The 23,769-nt window shown below is 40.7% G+C and overlaps 1 protein-coding gene across 11 annotated transcripts in view; it reads right to left on the bottom strand.

Moving 5' to 3' along the window:
• Window positions 1–23,769, bottom strand: part of PROM1 (prominin 1) — a 340,751-nt gene continuing 316,982 nt past the window's right edge. For 8 of the 11 annotated variants that reach the window (XR_012237091.1, XR_012237101.1, XR_012237102.1 and 5 more), the window contains 3 exons: window positions 13,121–13,219; window positions 9,639–9,675; window positions 1–159 (listed from right to left, as the gene is read on the bottom strand). Coding sequence is in view for 3 of the 11 variants with exons in the window: in XM_073609697.1 (XP_073465798.1) it covers window positions 9,657–9,675 (19 nt within the window). In the remaining 8 variants the exon portion in view is untranslated. The remainder of the gene's footprint in view (window positions 160–9,638; window positions 9,676–13,120; window positions 13,220–23,769) is intronic. The other 3 variants (XM_073609697.1, XM_073609716.1, XM_073609733.1) reach the window with 1 other exon arrangement.

Raw genomic sequence — 23,769 nt, 5'->3', positions numbered from 1 at the left:
GCGGTGAACATTATTCCTACGGCCCATGTAAAATAGTTCTTGAAAGGAATGTTTGAATCCTCAGCAAAGTCTGTTAGGCAGGATCCTGGTATCTGTATTACAGAAGGTGGATATTCTGCACAGAATGGTGTAATGACTTCACAGAGAATGAAACCATGCCTAGAAGTAAAAAGGAATTATATTAATTATAAGAGGAAAATGTTATTATATTTATATTTATATATATATATATATATATTTATATATATATATATATATATATAAAATCTAAATTGTCTAAGTAAACAGAGGTAAGTGATCTATAAAAACTGGTGCAAGATCCCCTTTCACAATCTCCATGGTGCAGGCATGAAACACATATTACTTTTAATCCTAAACAAGAAGGAGGATGTTCAACTTCTCGTTTTTTTTCTCCTTTAAAAATAACAAACATGTTATACTTACCTGCTCTGTTTCAGTGGTTTTTGCACAGAGCTTTTCTCAGGTCCCTTGCTAGCTCTCCTGGCCCCTCCCTCCTGTCAAGTGCCCCCACAGGCTGCTTGCTATAGGGGCACCCAAGCTAAACCGCTGCTCCCTATGTCCATTTAGACAAGGAGCCGCGGTTCGGTCCCACCCCCTCTCTCTCCTGATTGGCTAACTGACTTTGATTGACAGCAGCTGGGGCCAACGGCGCCGCATCTGTGTCTCAGCCAATCAGGAGAGAGAGTCCTGGATGGCCGAGGCAGTCGTGCACATCGCTGGATCGAGAGGGGGCTCAGCCACATGGCGTGGGGGATTTATTATAATCTCCCATTTTGACTGGCATGGTTTATGGAGTGCGAATGGAAATTTTGGGTCAGAAGGACCAAAGCACTGCAGTAACACATGGCAGTATTCCTGTAAGATGCTGCCATGTGTTACTGCAGTGCTTTGGTCCTTCTGACCCAAAATTTCAACTCACACTCCATAAACCATGCCAGTCAAAATGGGAGATTACAACAATAAATCCCCCAAGCCACTCCCCCCCCCCCCCAGGCTATTATAACCAGTGGGTGGCAGGACAACAATAGTGAAGTCTGATGAACCCCAAACTTTGTGGAGAGAATAGGGGAGTAGTACTGAACACCATTATTTTCCCCAGTATTCACAAGTTGGTGACACAAAAGAAGGTCCAAACCAATCTCCTGTTTATGCAAGGCAGCCAGAGAATGTGACACATTCTAAAGATCAGCTAAGAATACAGAAATGTCATAAATCTCCACTAGGGGGTCTTCAGAAGATTTCTAATGCGGCCCTGTCTTAAATACCCAAGTTGTAAACAGTCAGAAAGCAGCTTATGGAATACACATCTGTTAGACTGGAGGTAGTGACCTAATCTGACCTACAGTTGAACAGCACAGAGAAAAGTTTCATACAATCTCCATAATTCTGTTTTGAATTACCTTCATGAAAAGTAACACTAATGTATAAAAAGATACCAATGGATACCAAACATACCCATATTAGACTGTAAAAAAAAGGCTAATCAGACACATTAGACCTCATAGGAAAACAATATACAGAATACAGTATAATATACTTGGCATCTAACAAACCCTAATTCCATTCTGCTAATAATATGATGGTTGTTGGACTGTGAACTCTTGTCAAATGGAAATTAAGATGTATTCAGGATAGTTGGCATTAAGGGTATGTCAGCCAAGATATGTCAGCCAAGCATAAAAAAAAAAAAGTTCTCCATCATATCTAACATCCACCCCTCTGCACTCTGCAAGTGATTCAAACTCTTCACCTAACTAAAGACCAGGTGAACTGCACTTAAGAATTTTTCACTTTTTAACCCCTTTATTCTATTGTTGCTTATGTCTGTTTTGTAATATTGTTTCAGTAAATATTTCTTGCCTGGTTTTCTTTGCTTTTTATTAAAATTATATTTAAAAATCATTGGGCTGAATCGTTGAATGCTCTTTGAAGAAGCTACTATAGTGTAAAACTCTGTTACATTCCTGTCTGAGCATAGTAGCCACTTGACCTCCTGAAGATTTCCCCCTTAATAACCAGGCAATTTTTTGCTTTTTGGCACAGCGTAACTTTAACTGACAATTGCGCCGTCATGCAATGCTGTACACAAATAAAATGTATAGTGGTTTTCCCCCACAAATAGAGCTTTCTTTTGGTGGTATTTGATCACCACTGTTTTTTTAATTTTTTGCGCCATAAACAAAAAAGCCAGACATATTTTGAAAAAAAAAAAATAATATTTTTTACTTTCTGCTATAAAACCTATACCTAAAAAAAAAAAAAAAAAAAAAAATAATCTCTTAATACATTTTGGCCAAAATGTATTCTGCTACATGTTTTTGGTAAAAGAATATCCCAATAAATGTATATTTATTGGTTTTCATTAAATTTATAGCGTGTACAAACTATGAGATATAGCCTGAAATTATTTTTTTATACTAGTAAAGGCGGTGATCCACGACTTACAGCAGGACAGCACTCATTCTGACATTAACTGACGTTTTGTGGGAACTAACTGCCACTGATATCACCAGTGACATTATTACAGTGATCAATGCTAATAATATGCACAGTCACTGTACTAATGACACTGGGCAGGAAGGGGTTAACATCTAGGGCAACCAAGGGGTTAAATCTGTGCCTAACAAGTGTTTATTTGTGCACTGCTTTTACTGGGGATCTAGTTGTTTTCATTCCCTGCATAGCAGGGAATGAAAAACCAACTAGATTCCCTGTCACTGAACACAGCTCTGTGCTGTTTACACTCACAGAGCCGAGTTCCCTGAGACTTAGAGCCGGGTGCCAGCGGGCAATCACTGGCTGAGCCGCATGATCAGCATGTGCCGTGATAAATCACAGCACAGCCTGGCGGGTGGACGCGTATGTGCCCCTACCCAGTAATGTAGAATCATGTATATATACACTGTCGCAGTATAAGTACAGTCCATGGTAAGCAGGTAGTAAATATTACAAGGTCAGAATTGTAACAGGAGATGCGGTAAATGGTGCATGTTTCTGTGAAAAGACACATGGGGGTTGATTTACTGAATCTGTAAGGCGCAAAATATGGTGCAGCTATACATTGAAACCAATCAGCATCCAGGTTTTTTGTCATAGCTTAGCTGAACAAGCTGAAATTAGAAGCTGATTGGCTACCATTGATGAGGAAATATCGCTCAAGGTGCGAGTGCTGCTAGTCTAGTGTTGCTTCCAAAGCAGAGGTTCCCGCCCGCCTCACCTCCGAGATCAAAAGGGAAAAATAGACAAATGGCTTCACAGTCCAGAAGGATGCCAAAATCTTTATTGTAATGATCAGCAAATAAAGCATACTGTCAGGGCTGGGCTCAGCCCTTACTTCTCAGAGCTCTAGTGCTCAGCTGTTGGTTAATTGCCAGTACTCTTCATTCCACAGTGACTCACCTGGTCTTCATTTCCTGCTCATCAGCCAGCCCTGCTGGCTATTTAAACTGACTGGATCAGATCTCCTGTGCCTTTGCCTGGTCAACATATCCGGATACACTCTGCTGTGTTTTCCTGTTAAGACTTTTGCCTGGCTTCCCTTCTGGTTCCTGATCCTGTTTGATGCCTATATTACGCTGATCTCTGGATTCCAGTTTCACTGGCTTGTTCCGACTACCTGCTCTGGTTACCAAACCCTGGCTTTTTACTGCACTTCTGTCTCAGTCTGATTCATGGTTACTGACACATATACAGCACAGCGAGCACCAGGAGATAAAAATATTAATGCATTATACGGAAATAACCGTGCTTAATCATAACACAATGAAGTACTGTTATCTGTGTGAAACACTTTACATTTCTTATCTCCTGGTGCTTGCTGTACTGTACAGTGCCTTGAAAAAGTATTCATACCCCTTGACATTTTCCACATTTTGTCATGTTACAACCAAAAACCTAAATGTATTTTATTGGGATTTTATGTGATAGACCAACACAAAGTGGCACATAATTGTGAAGTGGAAGGAAAACGATAAATGGTTTAACATTTTTTACAAACAAATATCTGAAAAGTGTGGTGTACATTTGTATTCAGCCCCCTTGAGTGAATATTTAGTATAACCACCTTTCACTGCAATTACAACTGCAAGTCTTTTTGGGTATGTCTCTACCAGCTTTGCACATCTAGAGAGTAAAATTTGTGCTCATTCTTCTTTGCAAAATAGCTCAAGCTCTGTCAGATTGGATGGAGAGTGTCTGTGAACAGCAATTTTCAAGTCTTGCCACAAATTCTAAATTGGGTTTAGGTCTGGACTTTGACTGGGCCATTCGAACACATGAATATGCTTTGATCGAAACCATTCCATTGTAGCTCTGGCTGTATGTTTAGGTTCATTGTTCTGCTGAAAGGTGAACCTCAGCCCCAGCCTCAAGACTTTTGCAGACTTATGCCCCGTACACACGGTCGGACTTTGTTCGGAGATTCCGACAACAAAATCCATGGATTTTTTCCGACGGATGTTGGCTCAAACTTGTCTTGCATACACGCGCTCACACAAAGTTGTCGGAAAATCAGATCGTTCTAAACGCGGTGACGTAAAACACATACGTCGGGACTATAAACGGGGCAGTGGCCAATAGCTTTCATCTCTTTATTTATTCTGAGCATGCGTGGCACTTTGTCCGTCGGATTTGTGTACACACGATCGTAATTTCCGACAACGGATTTTGTTGTCGGAAAATTTTATATCCTGCTCTCAAACTTTGTGTGTCGGAAAATCCGATGGAAAATGTGTGATGGAGCCTACACACGGTCGGAATTTCCGACAACAAGGTCCTATCACACATTTTCCGTCGGAAAATCCGACCGTGTGTATGGGGCATAACAGGTTTTCTTCTAAGACTGCCCTGTATTTGGCTCCATCCATCTTCCCATCAACTCTAACCAGCTTCCTTGTCCCAGCTGAAGAAAAGCATCCCCACAACATGGTGCTGCCACCACTATGTTTCACCATGGGGATGGTGTGTTCAGGGTGATGCGCAGTGTTAGTTTTCCGCCACACATGGCGTTTTACTTTTAGGCCAAAAAGTTCAACTTTGATCTCATCTGACCAGACCACCTTCTTCCACATGTTTGCTGTGTCCCCCACATGGCTTCTCGCAAACTGCAAACGGCACTTTCTTCTTGCCATTCTTCTATAAAGGCCAAATTTATGGAATGTATGACTTATAGTTGTCCTGTGGCTGTGGATCTTTGCAGCTCCTCCAGAGTAGGGATGAGCCGAACACCCCCCCCCCGGTTTGGTTCACACCAGAACATGCAAACAGACAAAAAATTTGTGCAAACTGCGAACACTGTTAAAGTCTATGGGACATGAACATGAAAAATCAATATTTTTTTTTTAAAAAAGCTTATATGCAAGTTATTGCCATAAAACGTGTTTGGCGACTTGGGTACTGCCCCAGGGGACATGTATCAATGCAAAAAAAGTTTTTAAAACAGCTGTTTTTTTCAGGAGTAGGGATGAGCCCGATATTCGAGTCGAATGTAAGTTCGACTCCAACATCGGGTGTTCGCCTATTTGCCGAATAGCGAACAATTTGGGGTGTTAGCGACAAATTCGAAAGCCACGGAACACCATTTAAAAGTCTATGGGAGAAATCAAAAGTGCCAATTTTAAAGGCGGCTTATATGTATGGTATTGTCATAAAAAGTGTTTGGGGACCTGGGTCCTGCCCCAGGGGACATGTATCAATGCAAAAAAAGTTTTAAAAACTGCCGTTTTTTTGGGAGCAGTGATTTTAATAATGCTTAAAGTGAAACAATAAAAGTGAAATATTCCTAAAGGAAAAGGAAAAAAAGTCATTTAAAAGTACTCGCTGCTATAATGAATTGTCGGTCCCGGCAATACACATAAAAGTAATTGAAAAAAAACGGCATGGGATTCCCCCACAGTCCATTACCAGGCCCTTTGGGTCTGGTATGAATATTAAGGGGAACACTGAACCAAAATTAAAAAAAAAATGGTGTGGGGGTCCCCCCATAAATCCATACCATACCCTGATCCGAGCACACAACCTGGCAGGCCGCAGGAAAAGAGGGGGGATGAGAGAGCAGCCCCCCCCTGAACCTTACCAGGCCACATGCCCTCAACATGAGGAGGGTGCTTTGGGGACAAGGGCCTCATCCCCACGACCCTTGCCCGGTGGTTGTGGGGGTCTGCAGGTGGGGGGGCTTATCGGAATCTGGAAGTCCCCTTTAACAAGAGGACCCCCAGACCCCGGCCTCCCCCCCTGAGTGAAATGGTAACGGGGTACAAATGTACCCCTACCATTTCACAAAAAAGTGTCAAAATGGTAAAAATGACAAGACACGGCTTGGGACAAGTCCTTTATTAAAAAATTAAAAAATGAAAATGTCCCCTGAAGTCCGTACATCTTCTTCTCTCGCTCCGCCGACGGACCGAAAACCCCCCCCCGTACGCCACCACCGATCCGCCTCCATGGGAGGCACCCACCGTAATGACTGTCCACTCAGGTGACGGTTCTTTTATAATTGAGGGCGGGGCCACGCGGTTCCCTAGAACCGGTTATGTCACCGGGTGGCCCCGCCCCCTCTGACGCGAAGGGGGAAGCCATAGGGATGTCCCTGTGCGTCAACTGAGGGTGGCCCCACCCTCAGTTATAAAAGAACTGTCACCTGTGAAGACGAGTCATACAGCAGGAGTTTCCCATGGAGGCGGGTCGGTCGCGGCCTTTTTTTTTTTTTTCGGTCTGTCGGAGCGAGAGAAGAAGATGATGAATGGACTTCATGGGACATTTTTATTTTTTTATTTTTTAATAAAGGAGCAAGTGAAACAATAAAAATGTGTTCTACTGTGCTGCAGCAAAATTACATTTCTAAAATTGCTTTCTACTGTAATGTATTGTCAGCTTGGGTTCCCCCCAAGTTTATACCAGGCCCTTAAGGTCTGGTATGGATATTAAGGGGAACTTCACGCCAAAATGTAAAAAAAAAAAAAAATTGGCGTGGGGGCCCTCCCAAAATCCATACCAGACCCTTATCTGAGCAAGCAGCCATGACAGGCCAGAAAAGGGGGGGGACGAGCGAGCGACCCCCCTCCTGAACCATACCAGGCCACTTGCCCTCAACATGGGGAGGGTGTTGATGTGGACAAGGGTCTCATCCCCACAGCCGTTGCTTGGAGGTTGTGGGGGCCTGCGGGCGGAGGGCTTATCGGAATCTGGAAGCCCTCTTTAACAAGGGGGCCCCCAGATCCCGGCCCCCCTCTATGTGAATGGGTAGGGGTACATTGTACCCCTACCCAATCAACAAAAAAAGGGTAAAAAAAGTCAAAATGACAGGAGACAGTTTTTGACAAGTCCTTTATTAAAAAAAAAAAAAAGTGTCCCACGATGTCCATCCATCGTCAATCACAGCGCCCGGACCCAAAAAATAGAGAAAAAAATAAAGCTCTGCCTCGATGGGAGGCGTCCTGCCAACTTCTGTCTTTTCTCAGTGACAGCTGTTATATAGGCAAGGGCGGGCCACCAGCTGATGGAAACGGGTGACCCCTTCTGACATCACGTGACCCCAAAGCACCCTCCCCATGTTGAGGGCAAGCAGCCTGGTATGGTTCAGGAGCCTTTCCTGGCCTGCCATGGCTGCTTGCTCGGAGGGGTGTGGTCTTTTGGCACGGTGTTCCCCTTAAAATTAATACCAGACCTGAAGGGCCTGGTGTGGATTTTGGAGGGGACCCCCCACGCCATTTTTTTCAAAAAATTTGGGCGCATGGTTCCCCTTAACCACTTCAATACACTGTGTTATATATACTACACTGCCTGCACTGAATATAGAGTCTACACTGAATATCTAGTCTACACTAAATGCAGAGTATATTCTAGACTGTATAATATATATATATATATATATATATATATATATATATATATATATATATATATATATATATACATATACACACACAGACACACACTAAATACACTGCCACTAACTAACTAACCTGCCTGCCTAATCTAGCTCAATCTATCTACGTCCACAGTCACATACTATACATGGCCGCTATGTAAGCAGCCTTATATAGTGTGGGTCAATTATGGCTCTCGCAGCAGAGCACGCTGTGATTGGCCAAAGCATGCAAGTCAGGTGCATGCTTTGGCCAATCATCAGACATCAATGCATTGTGATCTTGCAGTTTATTATGGGACATTCCGTAGTGCCCAATTTTCCCGCGAACACCCTATAATATTTGCTGTTCGGCGAACATCCTATGTTCGAGTCGAACTTATGTTTGACTTGAACGTCGAGCTCATCCCTACTCCATAGTTACCATGGGCCTCTTGGCTGCTTCTCTAATTTATGCTCTCTTTGCCCGTCCTGTCAGTTTAGGTGGACAGCCATGTCTTGGTAGGTTTGCAGTTGTGCCATACTCTTTCCATTTTCGGGTGATGGCCTGAACAGTGCTCCGTGAGATGTTCAAAGCTTATATTTTTTTTTCCTAACCCTGCTTTAAACTTCTCCACAACTTTATACCTGGCCTGTCTGGTGTATTCCTTGGCCTTCATGATGCTGTTTGTTTACAAAGGTTCTCTTACAAACTTCTGAGGGCCTCACAGAACAGCTGTATTTATACTGAGATTCAATTACACATGGATGGACTCTATTTCCTAATTAGGTGACTAGATTTTAGTTAGGGGCATCAGAGTAAAGCGGGCTGAATACAAATGCACGCCACACTTTTCAGATATTTATTTGTAAAAAAAATTTGAAAACCATTTATCATTTTCCTTCCACTTCACAATTATGTGCCACTTTTGTGTTGGTCTATCGTAAAAATCCCAATAAAATACGTTTCTGGTTGTAACATGACAAAATGTGGAAAATTTCAAGGGGTGTGAATACTTTTTCAAGGCACTGTATATGCTTTTATTTGTTGATTACTACAATGAAGATTTTGGCATCCTTCTGGAGCGTGCAGCCATTCATCCATTTTTCCCTGCTTGGCTACCATGCAGAGCTGCACCAGATTTTTCACTCTTCAGTCTTAGTAAATTAACCCCATGGTGGTGGCTACTGTGTGCGCCTAAAGGGTTACTGCTCTGTTAACCTGCCCCAGTGATGATAACTCTCAGTCTGCTAGTGTTTTCATTTGTGAGCTAGAAAATCTCTTCGCAGGGTGAGGCTGGGAGCATAAATATCCCAGGTGGCAGCAACTACTAATAAAAATAACTGAATGGTGGAGCTAAGATGGGTTACCATTAGATAGTTAGCTTCTGGCAGTGGGAATAGAGTGATGGATGCATGCTGCAGGCAACATGGTGTACAGACAAGTGGCACCTTCCTGGCAGCCACTGAAATTGTTATAGCTGCTGCAGCTGTGCCTAGAGGAGTAAAGTGAGGTGCAGGGAAGAGAACCCAAAACTAAAAACCTAGAGGCCCCTTAAGTACCCAATGGCCCATGGCTTTTGCCCTGTGAGTACCCCCCATATCACCAGCCCTGGGTGATAGTAGTGGTTATAATGGTATGGTGCTAAAACATCATTCAAGTAAAGTTTTAGCTATTAACAGATAATTAACACTAAAAATCAGTGCCACATTCTCAGTATTAAAACTCAATGATCCAATAATTATTGTAAAGTTGTAGTAAATGTCTACTTACCATCATCTTCACTGCCTTCTACCACTGTTCAATAGCACTACAGGAAAAAAACAAAAAGTAAAGCAACACGTTACCAATAACCAAAAACATTAGATAACCGCTCATTTCCACATGATGGAACACTGAAAAGGATGACACATTCAGTCAGTCTGTCTGGGGGAATTCATCCCAGGTAGCTGTAAACATGAGCCAAGCGATACACTGAATAGACTAACACGTCAGACTAGTGGATAAAGATTGCAACTGCAGATAAGGAAGCACAGAAAACAGTTTGGACTTGTTTTACAGTTCATTTACACTCATGTCCAGTTTTGTTCTGTCCGCACAGGCAAGATTCTTCAGTAAGGCTCATACACACGAGCAGCGAGTGCACAGTGTACATGCGATCCAATGAGATCAATGTGTACAGTGCAGGTGTTCTGTCAGATTAGGTGATCCATCAAATTTTGTAACGGAAGTGACGTTCCGTCACGGCCATCTTGGTACACCCTGCAGTCGCCCACAGTAAGGATAACAGTAAAAAGGTGGCAAGCGGACATCTTTTTACACCCACCGGAGTCTTCACACTTATTTTTACCAATAAACTGAACTTGTATAGTGAAATACAGGATTTTGAAATCCGTCTGCTTTGATGTTTGTTGAATCTTAAAAGCAGCAGTTTTCTGTCAGATTCAGCAAACCTGTGAGATCAGCACGCTTGCCGCTGCTTTTAAAATTCAACATGAAAACACACGTATTTCAAAAGACTGTATTACACTATATAAGCTCAGTTAACTGGTAAAAAAAAAAAGTGTGAAATGCAGGACTCCGGTGGGTGTAAAAAGATGGTGGCTTGCCGGCCTTCTCACTGTATCCTTACTGTTTACTGGTGTACCAAGATGGCCATCTCAGAACGTCACTTCCGTTACAAAATTTGACGGGTCGCCAAATCTGATGGAACACCGGTACTCATAGTGACCAATGTGGGTTTGGTTTCCTTAAGAGCTTGTGTCCACGGGGTTTTCGTTCACTTCAAGTGGGATTTGCATTCCCATACAAGTCTAGAGGATTGCAAAACCCATTGGAAGGATGTCAAATGTAGGTCATGAAGTGGTCAGCAACAGATCAAATGCAGATCAAATGCACTAGTCAGTGAATTCTGAATGATAGCAGTGTCCGAAACTGATGTCAAACTGATTTCATGGACACAAGTTCAGATCAAAGACTATGGACAAGTCGAGTCGCTTAAGTGATTACTGAATACTGAATAAAGGCTATGGGTTTTTATTAGGGTAGTATTTACCATAATAGCACTTAAAGGTTCAGTGGCTTGGACAGCATAGTTAGAAGGGGCAGCACCAGTCCTCAACATTTTCAAAGTGTAATAACTTTTTCCAGGGAAGAGAACTGTAGGGGAAGGGGATGAAGGAGATGTGCTGACAGCCTACTGTCTCCAATGCATCTTTCTAGAAGTACTTTTTAATAAAATAATCACATGACACAAGTGTCGGAGCTTGTACAAAAGAGTCATTATTCAGTTGAGCCTAGAGCAGTAGGTTGTCTAAATTTGGCAATGGATTGCAACCTATTCAGTTAAATCTCACAAACCAGAGGTAGAAGACTCCAGTTTGTAAGTGGTAGTAACACAACCTAATTTAGCAAACACATCTTCTTAATGGCCTGTTCCAAGGGGCTTTAGTTTGTATGAGAACTGCTATACTCCAGGAATAATCTTTGTTGCATACTTACATTAGTCTAGATTGGACCAATGTAGGTACAGTATGAGTATCTCTTACCTGATGGACCACTGAGGAAGCTGGTAATAACTGTGAGTGATTTTCTTCCAGCTCACACCTTAGTTTAGTGCGATTTGGCTCAACTGACCAAACCTTATGAGGATTTTGTGAATTTAGCCTATACTGTCCTACTTTCATTGTAGAGTTGCATTTCCCTAGAATTCCAATTGCATTAGATAATGTAGCCATGTGGAAAAACATGTAGACGTCTGTTTTAATAGATTTGTGGATCACCAATGCTGAGTATTTTTTTTTTTTTTTAACCACATAGTATCTTGTTAAATGCAGTCTTGTCACAAAGCCAAAATAAAGACAAACAAACATGCATGTGCTGAAATATATTCATGTCACATAAAATGCAAGCAGAAGCATCTTAATTATTGGAGAATTTACATTAAGAAACAAGAAGAAGGACAGAAAGAGGCTTGTAAGTCAACAGAGACGAAAACAGACAGCTCCATGTAAATATACATTATCCCATAAAAGGAGGAATATTTAATCACAAAAAGTAATTGATGACAAAGCGTCATTTAAAAAAGAAATCAATTAGCTAAATTGTTCCATATGCTAACAAAGAAGCATTCAAATGACCATAGAGATTCTCAACATTCTGGTACTTCAGCAGAACCAAATTTGCTACAAGATGGATGTTAATATTGCCTTAAAAAGTGTGGAACGGAGATGACTGGAATGGCAGATGATTTTTATTTAGTTTTTTAAATGGTGGAGAAAAGTTAATTCCATTATCTGATTACAGCGCACACTTCCCGTTTCTCCGCTTACTCCTTTGGAGGATTCCCTAGGCCTCTCTATTGGATTCCTCATAGACATGTATGAGGAATGCACATGTAACCGGACATTCAGCTCACAGCAATTACTGGGGTACCACAGGGATAGGAAGTTAGTGGAAATTCCCATAGCAGATGCTCAAAAAAAAAAAAGAAGAAGGTATCTGGTGTGGAACTGATCAAATTTTTCTTACTGCTTCATTTGCACAAAAGTACGAATTTTACAAAGAGGTGGCTTTTTCACTAGCTTATTGTTTGAAACCAACAAAATATGAACTAGAATTGGCCTTTTATGTAAACTTTTCATGATAAATGAGCGGGATGCCACTGATGATCTCCTACTGAAAATTATGGGTGTCTGGCTGTTATGAGCAACCCCTCATTTTTAGTATTGTCATAACTCAGAACAAGCAAGCAGGTTGGGACACTCATAATAAAATGAAAATTCCTTATCTGGATGCTTGTTTCAGGTGAATCACCCAACAGTACAGAGGCTAAAGGCAGTCAGCATGACAGACAACTAGGATTTTCAGAGTTTAACAATGGCAGCCTCTCATTACAGAGGTGCAAGTGTGATTGTTGAGAATATTTATGATCATTGCAGAAGAACACAATCGTGTTGATTTACTAAAACTGGAGACCGCAAAGTCTGGTGCAGGTCTGCATAGAAATCAGCTTCCAGGTTTTATTGTCAAAGCTTAATTGAACAAGCTAAATTTAGAAGCTGATTGGCTACCATTCACAGCTGCATCAGATTTTTCACTCTCCGGTTTTAGTAAATCAACCACAATGTGTTTAAAGGATCTTGGAGGAATCCAGTCAGTAGAAAAAGATCTGTAATGTATTAGGAGTGAAGAACAGGGTAGAAAGCCAAAACCATGGCAAACACGGGTTAAGAGACAGAGAACAATTAGGATACCTCCACACTCTCAAACCACTGGTCAGCTTTCATCAATCATCTTGGCGTGGTGGGGCAGAGGCTCGAGGGAATCTACTCATGGTGTCAAATGAAGATAAGCTATTTGAAAGTCCATGGTATAAACAAAATGTCACTACAGGTAGGCCAGGGAGGATGTAGCAAAAAAAAAATCATCAATGTTGTAAAAACAGTAACAGTAAAACCCATGCAGCTTTACAAATCAAACAAGAGATGCTGCCACTACAAAACAATTGCCAAGATACAACAAGGCATACCATATTGAACTTCAGCTACATGTTTCTTTTAATTTGAGTGGTCCCGGGATGGTTTTGAACCTCTGTCAAATTTTCAATGCTGATTGTATAATTTTTTCCTCACGTCTAGTTTACAGACAGTAATTCATGAAATGGGAAGTGCATAGAAGTCCATGGGAATCCACTGTGCAGAAGCAGCCAGCAGACATTGGTTTTGCAGAAATAAAAATGCCAGAGGCCATAGCCATGGAATTGAGGTAAGTTTGCATCTGGAGATAGTGGTGTACTTTAGCTGGGGCGAGCAGGTGAAGGGTAAAAAGCAAAGTGCACTTATGGGTCAGTCCGCCCAAGTTTGAAGCCGCACTTATGTGTAAATGAAAGTGGGCCAAATCAGCGGGTGGCTGGTTATGTCTTAGGGACACCAGCAAGGAGTCCTTCTTGCTGGAGACCCCAACTCTGCCTTCATCCCAGATTGCCACAGTCTTTTAAAAGGACTCCTCCATAATGTCCAATTTCAGAATTCAAGTGCCAAGATGCTGCAGCTTGAATCACTGAGATATATAAAAAAAGCCATGATGGTTCATCTCATTGGTATCTATCCAAAACTGTAATATTAATAGAATAAACAATAGTGCGGCGCTCAAAGTGATATGTGGAACTGAAAACAATATAAGACCTTAGTTAAAAGATCTCAATAGCATAAATAATAAAGTGAATTATCTCAAGGTGCTTTTTTGAGTCCTTTGAATAATGTGCCAGTGTATAATGGCAGAAAGTTCAAGCAAATCATAAAAAATATATGCATCAAAAGCAAGGTATGTGTGAAAAAATATAGGAGGTTAGGAATATACAGGTGATATAATATAGTCCAAAAAATTCCCAACCAAAATGTATAAATAAGTAAAAAACATCTTAGTGTAATTGTCCATCATAGGAAATGATTCCCATAAGTTGTGCAGAAGTCAGCCGTGAAGAGACGAGATATAATCAGACTTTACCATCACTGTGTAATCCACCACTATTTTGTGAGGTCAACACGCTTACCAGAAAATATGGACTCATATACTGGTATATATTGAGTCAACCACGCAGTTATGGGGGATCACCCCAGTCATATTCAGCACTCCCAGATAGATGATAGGGAAATCCACTAGCCCAGAGTTGGATGAAAGGATGCAACTTTCAGAAGGCAGGCTCCTGACACATAGAGGACCACATCAAACTGGCAAGCAATTCTCGAACATGTATAGAGGAAACAGCAAGCAACTGCACATAGTGTAAAACCGTATCAGAACATTTATTTGTAAAAACAGATGTATACTTGCATGTATCCACTTAAAATATCGCTATATATTCAATCATCAAGTCCATGGAAAAAGGAAAAAAGGATTGCAATGACATCACGAGCACCACCCGACGCATTTCATCCTAATGGACATCATCTGGGGTGTGGGCATCATGTCTGATCACTGCAATATATATATAAACTTACAGTCCAATCAAAATTCCCTTCTAAATTGGTAAAAAGAATCACCTGAATTGTGATTACGAGGTGTTCCAATAGGGCGTGGGCGTGCATTCCACGTCTCATTGTAAGCTTCCAATAGATTCTGAAAAAAATCTAAATGGCACTCAGGCGTGTAAATCATGCCTCGTTCTCAATTTACAATAGAAAATAGGGAAAAAATGAGATGATATTCAATCGCGTGCGTCAGTGCGCAACATCCGGCCATCATAAAAAGGAGTTACTAAATGGAACCGGATATGCGTTCTGAGCCTCATTATCAACTAACCGTCACATATACTGAACCAGTCATAAAAATTGCTGACTGGTTTGAATAGCTGGAAAATGAGCCAGCATAATATTTACTAAATTACACTAATATATTTTAGAAAGTAAGGAGAAAGTAAAGGAGAAAGTGTCCATTGGACTGGAAGTGTCTACAATACAAAGCACACCTAAACTTGAATTGTGAAATATTCAAATAGTCATTATATACAATCCAGTCCAACTGCATAGATACAGTTGTGCTCATAAGTTTACATACCCTGGCAGGATTTCTGATTTCCTGGCCATTTTTCAGAGAATATGAATGAGAACACAAAAACTTTTCTTTCACTCATGGTTAGTGTTTGGCTGAAGCCATTTATTATCAATCAACTGTGTTTACTCTTTTTAAATCGTAATCACAACAGAATCTACTAACATGACCCTGATCAAAAGTTTACATACCCCAGTTCTTATTACTGCGTATTGCCCCCTTTAACATCAATGACAGCTTGAAGTCTTTTGTGGTATTTGTGGATGAGGCTTTTTATCTTCTCAGATGGTAAAGCTGCCCATTCCTCTTGGCAAAAATCCTCCAGTTCCTGTAAATTCTCAGGCTGTCTTGCATGAACTGCACGTTTGAGATCTCCTCAGAGTAGCTCAATGATAATGAGGTCAGGAGACAGATGGCCACTCCAGAACCTTCACTTTATTCTGCTGTAGCCAATGACAGGTCGACTTGGCCTTGTGTTTTGGATCATTGTCATGTTGGAATGTCCAAGTACGACCCATGCGCAGCTTCCTGGCTATTGAATGCAAATGTTCCTCCAATATTTTTTGATAACATACTGCATTTATCTTGTCATCAATTTTGACCAAATTTCTTGTGCCTTTGTAGCTCACACATCCCCAAAACATCAGCAATCCACCTCCGTGTTTCACAGTAGGAATGGTATACCTTTCATCATAGGTCTTGTTGACTCCTCTCCAAATGTAGCGTTTATGGTTGTGGCCAAAGAGCTCAATTTTGGTCCCATCAATCCAAATGACTTTGTGCCAGAAGGTTTGAGGCTTGTCTGTGCTGTTTGGCACATTGTAAGTGGGATATTTTGCGTAGTAATGGCTTTCTTCTGGGACCCGACCATGCAGCCCAGCTTTTTTCAAGTGCCTCCTTATTGTGCATCTTGAAACAGCCACACCACGTTTTAAAATAGTCTTGTATTTCACCTGAAGTTATTTGTGGGTTTTTCTTTGCATCCCGAACAATTTTCCAGGCAGTTGTGGCTGAAATTTTAGTTGGTCTACCTGACCGTGGTTTGGTTTCAACAGAACCCCTCATTTTCCACTTCTTGATTAGAGTTTTAACACTGCTGATTGGCATTCTCAATTCCTTGGATATCTTTTTATATTCCTTTCCTGTTTTATACAGTTTAACTACATTTTCCCCCAGATCATTTGACAATTATTTTGCTTTCCCCATGACTCAGAATCCAGAAACATCAGTGCTGCACTGGATGAAAGACGCAAGAGTCTGTCAGGAGTCCAGAAACTCATTGACCTTTTATACACACACACTAATTACAAGCAAACAGATCACAGGTGAGGATGGTTACCTTTAATAGCCATTCAAACCCCTTTGTGTCAACGTGTGTGCATGTTATCAGGCTAAAATCACCAGGGTATTTAAACTTTTGATCAGGGTCATTTGGGTAGTTTCTGTTGTGATTATGATTTAAAAAGAGTAAACAGAGTTGATTGATAATAAATGGCATCAGCCAAACACTAACCATGAGTGAAAGAAAAGTTTTTGTGTTATCATTCATATTCTCTGAAAAATGGCCAAGAAATCATAAATTCTGCCAGGGTATGTAAACTTATGAGCCCAACTGTATATTGAATTATATATTAATTCATTTTATTATTTATGTGTAGCGCTGGGCGAGCAAAGATTTAATCCTGAACCGAAGATATATTCATACCTGAGATTTCAATTACTTAGTGCTACAACAAGAAAAGGTATTTGAACTTCCCTGCAACTCTTCTTCTACCTCTTTCCTGCTACTTCTTCCAATTATCTCCTATTAAAGCATTGAAAAATTACTTAAGTGACTGGTGCCTACATTGTTAGATGATAAGTTCAACGTGGACTCTAAATCTGGTATTGGTGAAACTACAGGTAAAAAGGTCACGGAAACAGCCCGCTTTAAATCAGCAGCTCCACCGTGAGTTATTGCTACATATGCTATTGAGATCTTTTAACTAAGGTCTTATATTGTTTTCAGTTCCACACATCACTTTGAGTGCTGCACTATTGTTTATTTCATGTTTTGCACTATGTGTCTAGTGAAGTTGTAGCCGCTACATACAGTCTCTGAGCACAATTTGTATACTTTTTATTGTAATATTAATAGGACTGAGCCTTTACATTAGAGAAATAAAGTGTTAGCAGTCTGCTAAAGCTTAACTCCAGGTATGAAGGGGTCTTGAAAACAACAGAAGAATAATGCCTTTGATAAATTAGTAGATATATGCTCTGAATAATGTCTTATTTGTATATTAAGTCAATGGAAAATGTATTTTTAATTTGAGTATTTTTATTTTGTAAGAGGTTTCATATTATTTTCTTCAACATAAGTGAATTGTTATCCATGACCTCGAAGGGACTATTTTGCAATTGACAGTACATTCGTTTTTTCATTATGGCCCAAATTATTTCCTGTTTCTGAATACGGATTTCAAAATTTTTACCATCTTTATGGTCAGCTGCCTCTTTTTCCTGTATACATTACACTGTGATAGAAACTTAATGTATTGTAAGATCCAGGAATAGCAAACTTGTTGTGCCTATGAAGGACCTATAGGGTTATGTAGATGCCAAATAAAACAGCATTTCTAATACTATAAAAGTATTTTTTTTATTGAGTTTTACATTATGTTTGACATTTTTAAGAGTATGCAAATGTTACTATATTGCCCATTCCTACAGTTTATATGTTTAAACTTAGATCAAAGAAAAATAAAATAAGGATTTTCATTGCAAAGCCAAGAACCCCTGTTCTTAATGAGAGCAGATAAAATATTTCTTTTGTGTGAACAGTTTTAAATATGCTTTTCTGTATGTAAATGTTTCAACTATCAATATAAAACCAAGTTAAACAAATGTTAAATAGGTTTTATCATGTAGTACGATTTGAAAAAAAAAAAAAACAAAAAAAAACTAAGCTATACGGTAGAGTGGATTAAATATATAATTCTGCAAATCTGTCATTATTTTGTCATGCCATTAGACTTTACAAGACTTTACAAGCAGAAGCACAGGCTCATTTAAAAGACGTTGACCATAAGGCTCTTAAAGTCTCAATGCTCCATCAAGTTATACAAGTCATGCTCTGAAGCATCAGCCCTACTTAAAAACAGCTTACCAGTAATACATCATGCACACAAGTTCCTTTTGTAGAGTCACAGACAATATTTTTAGTTAATTTTGCAGCATTACATGGATAACTAAAAGTAAACCTGTCAGAGGCGTCAATGGTACAGAGACAAAAATGTAAAAGCAGAAAGACTAGATACAGGAGTATGGGCAGTTGAAGTTTTAAAAATATCTCAACTCCATTTTTTGTGAAAATCAAACTTAGACTTGCCTTAACACCCCCCAACCACCACAGTTTCCTATTGGTCATTAAAACACAAATAATGTGTCTTGATTTACAATAAAAGACAAATAGGAAAGCTAGGGATGTGGAAGGGGGATTAGAAAGCTGATAAAAGTTGTCCACAGCTCTGATCATTTCAATGCACAGCTGCCAAAGAAGGCAAATCCTGCTTATGTGCCTTCAACATATGCTCGGTTTAAATTGCCCAGATTTGTGACAGGTTTACTTTAACTTTATTAGCATACTGGATTTTTATAGCGCCAACCGTTTGCGCAGCACTTTAAAAAATAAGGGGAGACAATATAGCAACAATGCAATTCAATACAATAGGGTTAGGAGGGCCCTGCTTCTGCGAGCTTGCAATTTATTAGTGAGTGGCTGGTGGAACAAAAAGGTAATAACTGTGAGGCATGAACTGATGGGAGGGATAGAAAATTTGGTTATTAGCTGAATGCAGGATATTCTTCATTTGAGAGATGAGTTTTCAGGGATTGCCTAAAGATGGACAGAGTAAGAGATAGCCACACAGATTGGGATGGTAGTGAGTTCCAGAGAATGGGATAGGCTCTGGGAAATGATGAACATGGGAGGAGGACACAAGGGAGCTAGAGAGCAGGAGGTCTTGAAAGGAGCAGAGAGGACAGCTTGGGTAATATTTGGAGACAAGATCGGTGATGTAGCTCAGGGCAGAGTTGTACATGACTTTGTATGTTATTGATAGTGTTTTAAATGTTATTCATTTGGCAATGGAAAGCCAGTGCAGGAATTGGCAGAGAGGGGTGCCAGACACTGAGTGGTTGGTAAGGCAGATGAAACAAGGGAGTGAATAAGTTGCTTAGTGATTTCAAAGGTTAAAAAGGGGCATATTTTGGAGATGTTACGAAGGTGAAGTCTACAACATTTGGACAGCAATTGTATTTAGGGCTTAAAGGACAGGTGAGAGTCCAGGGTTACACCTAGCATCCTGGCATGAGGGGAGGGACAGATGGTTGTATTATTGATCTTGATAGAGAAGTCAGCGGAGGGGGCATGGGCAGGGGGGGAATATTATGAGCTCAGTTTTAGAAAGATTGAGTTTGAGGAAGTGGTATGACATCCATGCTGATATGTCAGTTAGTAGGTTAGTAATGCAAGAGGAGACTGAAGGAGTGAGGTGAGGAGTAGAGCAACAGATTTGGGTGTCATCAGCATAGAGATTGTACTGGAAGCCATGGGAGTTTATCAAGTGACCAAGGAAGGAGGTGTAGATGGAGAAGAGGAGGGGTCCGAGGACAAAACCTTGGGGGACCCCTGCAGAAAGAGGAAGTGGAGTGGAGGAGACAGAGATATAGGTAACACTGAAGAAGCGCTCTGATAGGTAGGAGGAGAAGCAGGAGAGAGCAGAGTCTTGAAAGCAAAGGGAGTGGAGGAGGGGATGGTCTACAGTATCAAAGGCTGCAAAGAGGTCTAGTAGTATGAGTATGGAGTAGTGGTCATCAGTTTTAGCAGTTAGTAAATCATAAGTGAATTTTAGTATGGCAGTTTCAGTGGAGTGTAGTAAGCGAAAGCTGGACTGTAAGGGGTCAAGAAGGTTTTTGTCAGTGAGATAGGAGCTCAGACAGTTGTAGACCAAGTGTTCTAAAATTTTAGAGGTAAACCGGAGCAAGGAGATGGGTCTTAAGTTGTTCAGGCTGATGGGGTCCAATGAGGGCTTTTTAATTATGGGGTTGATCAGTGCATGTTTTAGTGGGGAGAGGAAGGTGCCAGTAGAGAGGGAGAGATTGAAAATGTGAGTAAGGGAGCATAGGATAGAAGAGGGTGACCATAGTAGTTGTGAGGAAATAGGGTCTAACGGACAGGTGGTAAGACAGGTGGGCTTCTGAGAAATGAATGTGATTAAATACTCATGCACTGCTAAATCAAGAATAAAATTGTGCGGTGTGCTAATTTGTGGCAAATCACGAACTCTTGCAATCACCAGTTCAGTGCATTCTCTTACTAAAATTGAAAGCAAATAAATTCATAACATAGTGGTGCGCTCATTCCTAAATTAAAACCAATGATAAATATTGTGCATTAAAAAATCATCTGTGTGACCATAAATATTGCAATCCTCAACAACAATGAAATAAACTACATAAAATAATCCACCAGTAAATGCATCAAAATAAAAACTTGAACAAAACATCATTAATAGAATCCACACGTGAAAAAGTAAACAGTCCTTAAATCCAACGTGATCAGTGCTCCAAATAGGAAGTTCACAATTCCTGATGTTTAAATAAGTGACTTCATCCAATCTACTATCCAGCCACCTGTGCTTCACCTCTGTGTGCAGTGCACGCTCACCTTAATATTTTGACCTAGAAGGTCAATATCGCGGTTTGGGTAATCAATAAGGTTGGTTCTCTCCACATCCTTTTAGGTCCTCCTCTGCAAATGATTCTCCTATTAAGGGAGATGTCTCCTTTCCAACAATTTTTACTCAAATAAAAATAAATTTTCTCATCATGCAATATATCAAAACTCTGTATTTTATTTAAAACATCTCCTTAAATAGGTGTTCCAGCCTAGGGAAACAAATTAAAAGTCAGCAGCTACAAATACTGTAGCTGCTGACTTTTAATATATGGACACTTACCTCTCCAGGGATTCTGTGATGTTGGCACCGAAGATCGGCTGTCAGGTGCTGCTGCCGCCATCTCCACTAAAGGAAACTAGCAGTAAAGCCTTTCGGCTTCACAGACGGTTCCCTAGTGTGCGCTATGCTTTCTAATTGGCACGGCGGTGGCGGAATGAGGAGGTGGGCTGAACTTCCGAGGGATGGTGCCGTGGGGCTGTATCCCGAAAGTGGGGACAGAGACCCGTCTCCCCTCCCAAATGTGGCACTGAAGAGGGGGAGGAAGCAAATAAGCAGAAGTTCCACTTTTGGGGGGAACTCTGCTTTAATACACTGACATTTGACACATCTTGAAAAATAGCAAGTTAATCCAATACAAGATGGCAGTGGTAGTTCTAAGTGATCTCTCACCTTTTTCCTGGGTCTAGGAGACACCAGAAAAGACGTCACAAGCCCCTTCCGATCTGTTGCGTCACTTCCTCAGGGTCATCTGATTACCCAAACCATGATATTGACCTTTTAGGTTAAAATATTAAAGTGAGATCGCACTGCACACAGATGTGAATCACAGGTGGTTGGATAGTAGATTGGATGAAGTCACTTATTTAAGTATCAGGAATTGTGAACTTCTTATTTGGAGCACTGTTGGATTTAACCACTTCAATACAGGGTATTTTCACCCCCTTCCTGCCCAGACCAATTTTCAGCTTTCAGCGCTGTTACACTTTGAATGACAATTGCGCGGTCATGCAACACTGTACCCATATGAAATTTTGATAATTTTTCTCCCCACAAATAGAGCTTTCTTTTGGTGGTATTTGATCACCTCTGCGGTTTTTATTTTTTGCGCTATAAACAAAAAAAGATCGACAATTTTGAAAAAACAATATTTTGTACTTTTTGCTATAATGAATATCCCATTTAAAAAAAAAACTAATTTTTTTCCTCAGTTATGTATTCTTCTACATATTTTTGGTAAAAAAAAAAAAAAAAAATCGCAATAAGCGTATATTGATTGGTTTGGGCAAAAGTTATAGCGTCTACAAAATAGGGGATAAATTTATGGCATTTTTATTATTTTTTTTTACCAGTAATGGCGGCGATCTGCAATTTTTATTGTGACTGCGATATTGCGGCGGACACTTCGGACACTTTTGACACTATTATGGGACCATTCACATTTATACAGTGATCAGTGCTATAAAAAATTCACTGATTTCTGTGTAAATGTGACTGGCAGGGAAGGGGTTAACACTAGGGGGTGATCGAGGGGTTAATTATGTTTCCTAGGGAGTGATTCTAACTGTAGGGGGAGGGGACTCACAAGGGGGAGACCGATTGGTGTTCCTCTGTACTGGGAACACACCATCGGTCTCCTCTCCTCTGACAGGACGTAGATCTGTGTGTTTACACACACAGATCCACGGTCCTGCTGTGTTCACGGGCAATCGCGGGTGCCCGGCGGACATTGCAGGCGCGCGCACCGGGTGCCTAGTGACGCGGCTGGCGCGCGCGCCCCCTAGAGGCTCAGGAAGAGAAGACATCATATGACAGTGGCCTGGAGGGACAAAGGGTTCCTGCCGCCGTCATGTGACTATGCACGGTAGGGAAGTGGTTGAGGACTGTTTACTTTTTCACGTGTGGACGCTGCTATTATATTTTTCAAGTTTTTATTTTAATGTATTTAATGGTGCATTATTTTATGTAGTTTGTTGTCAATGTTGTTGAGGATTGCAGTGTTTATGGTCACACAGATGGTGTTTTAATGCACAATATTTATCATAGGTTTTAATTTGGGAATTAGCGCACTCTATGTTATGGGCTTCTGAGAAAACTTTAGAGACCTCTTCGGTAGTTGCAAGTTCAAAAGAGGTGGGTGGTGCTGTATGTGGTATGCTAACTGGGATAGATGTCTGTGCAGTGAAGATGCAAAAAAAAAAAATTGCATCAATCTTTTTTTTTAAGTGATTGGCAATCTCATGAGCAATGAGTTACTGGGTGGTGGAGAAAGTAGAGAGTTACAAGTAGAGTAGAAATGGAGAGGACTGGATGACAGAGTATTAATGAGAGTGGCAAAGTAGGCTTGTTTGGCAGCATGGAGGGAGGAATTGTATTTTAAGAAGACAGATTTATATAGGGCGAATGCTTGCCGGGATTTGGTTTTACTTCAGCACGTGGTTATGTCATTAAGGATTAATGGTGTTGTCAGTCTGCCAAGGTTCTAATGGTCGGGGCCTGACACTTCGTGTAATGAGAGGAGCAAGAGAGTCCAGTGTGGATGAAAGTAAACTGTTGTAGACAGAAGTGGTCAGATCAGGGCAGGACAGGGCAAGACAGAAATAACTTTAAACCGTTATTTCTGTATTGGATCT

This window comes from Aquarana catesbeiana, linkage group LG01 (genome assembly GCF_042186555.1).
Source record: "Aquarana catesbeiana isolate 2022-GZ linkage group LG01, ASM4218655v1, whole genome shotgun sequence".
NCBI lineage: Eukaryota > Metazoa > Chordata > Amphibia > Anura > Ranidae > Aquarana > Aquarana catesbeiana.
This window is presented reverse-complemented; position numbering and strand designations above follow the sequence as displayed.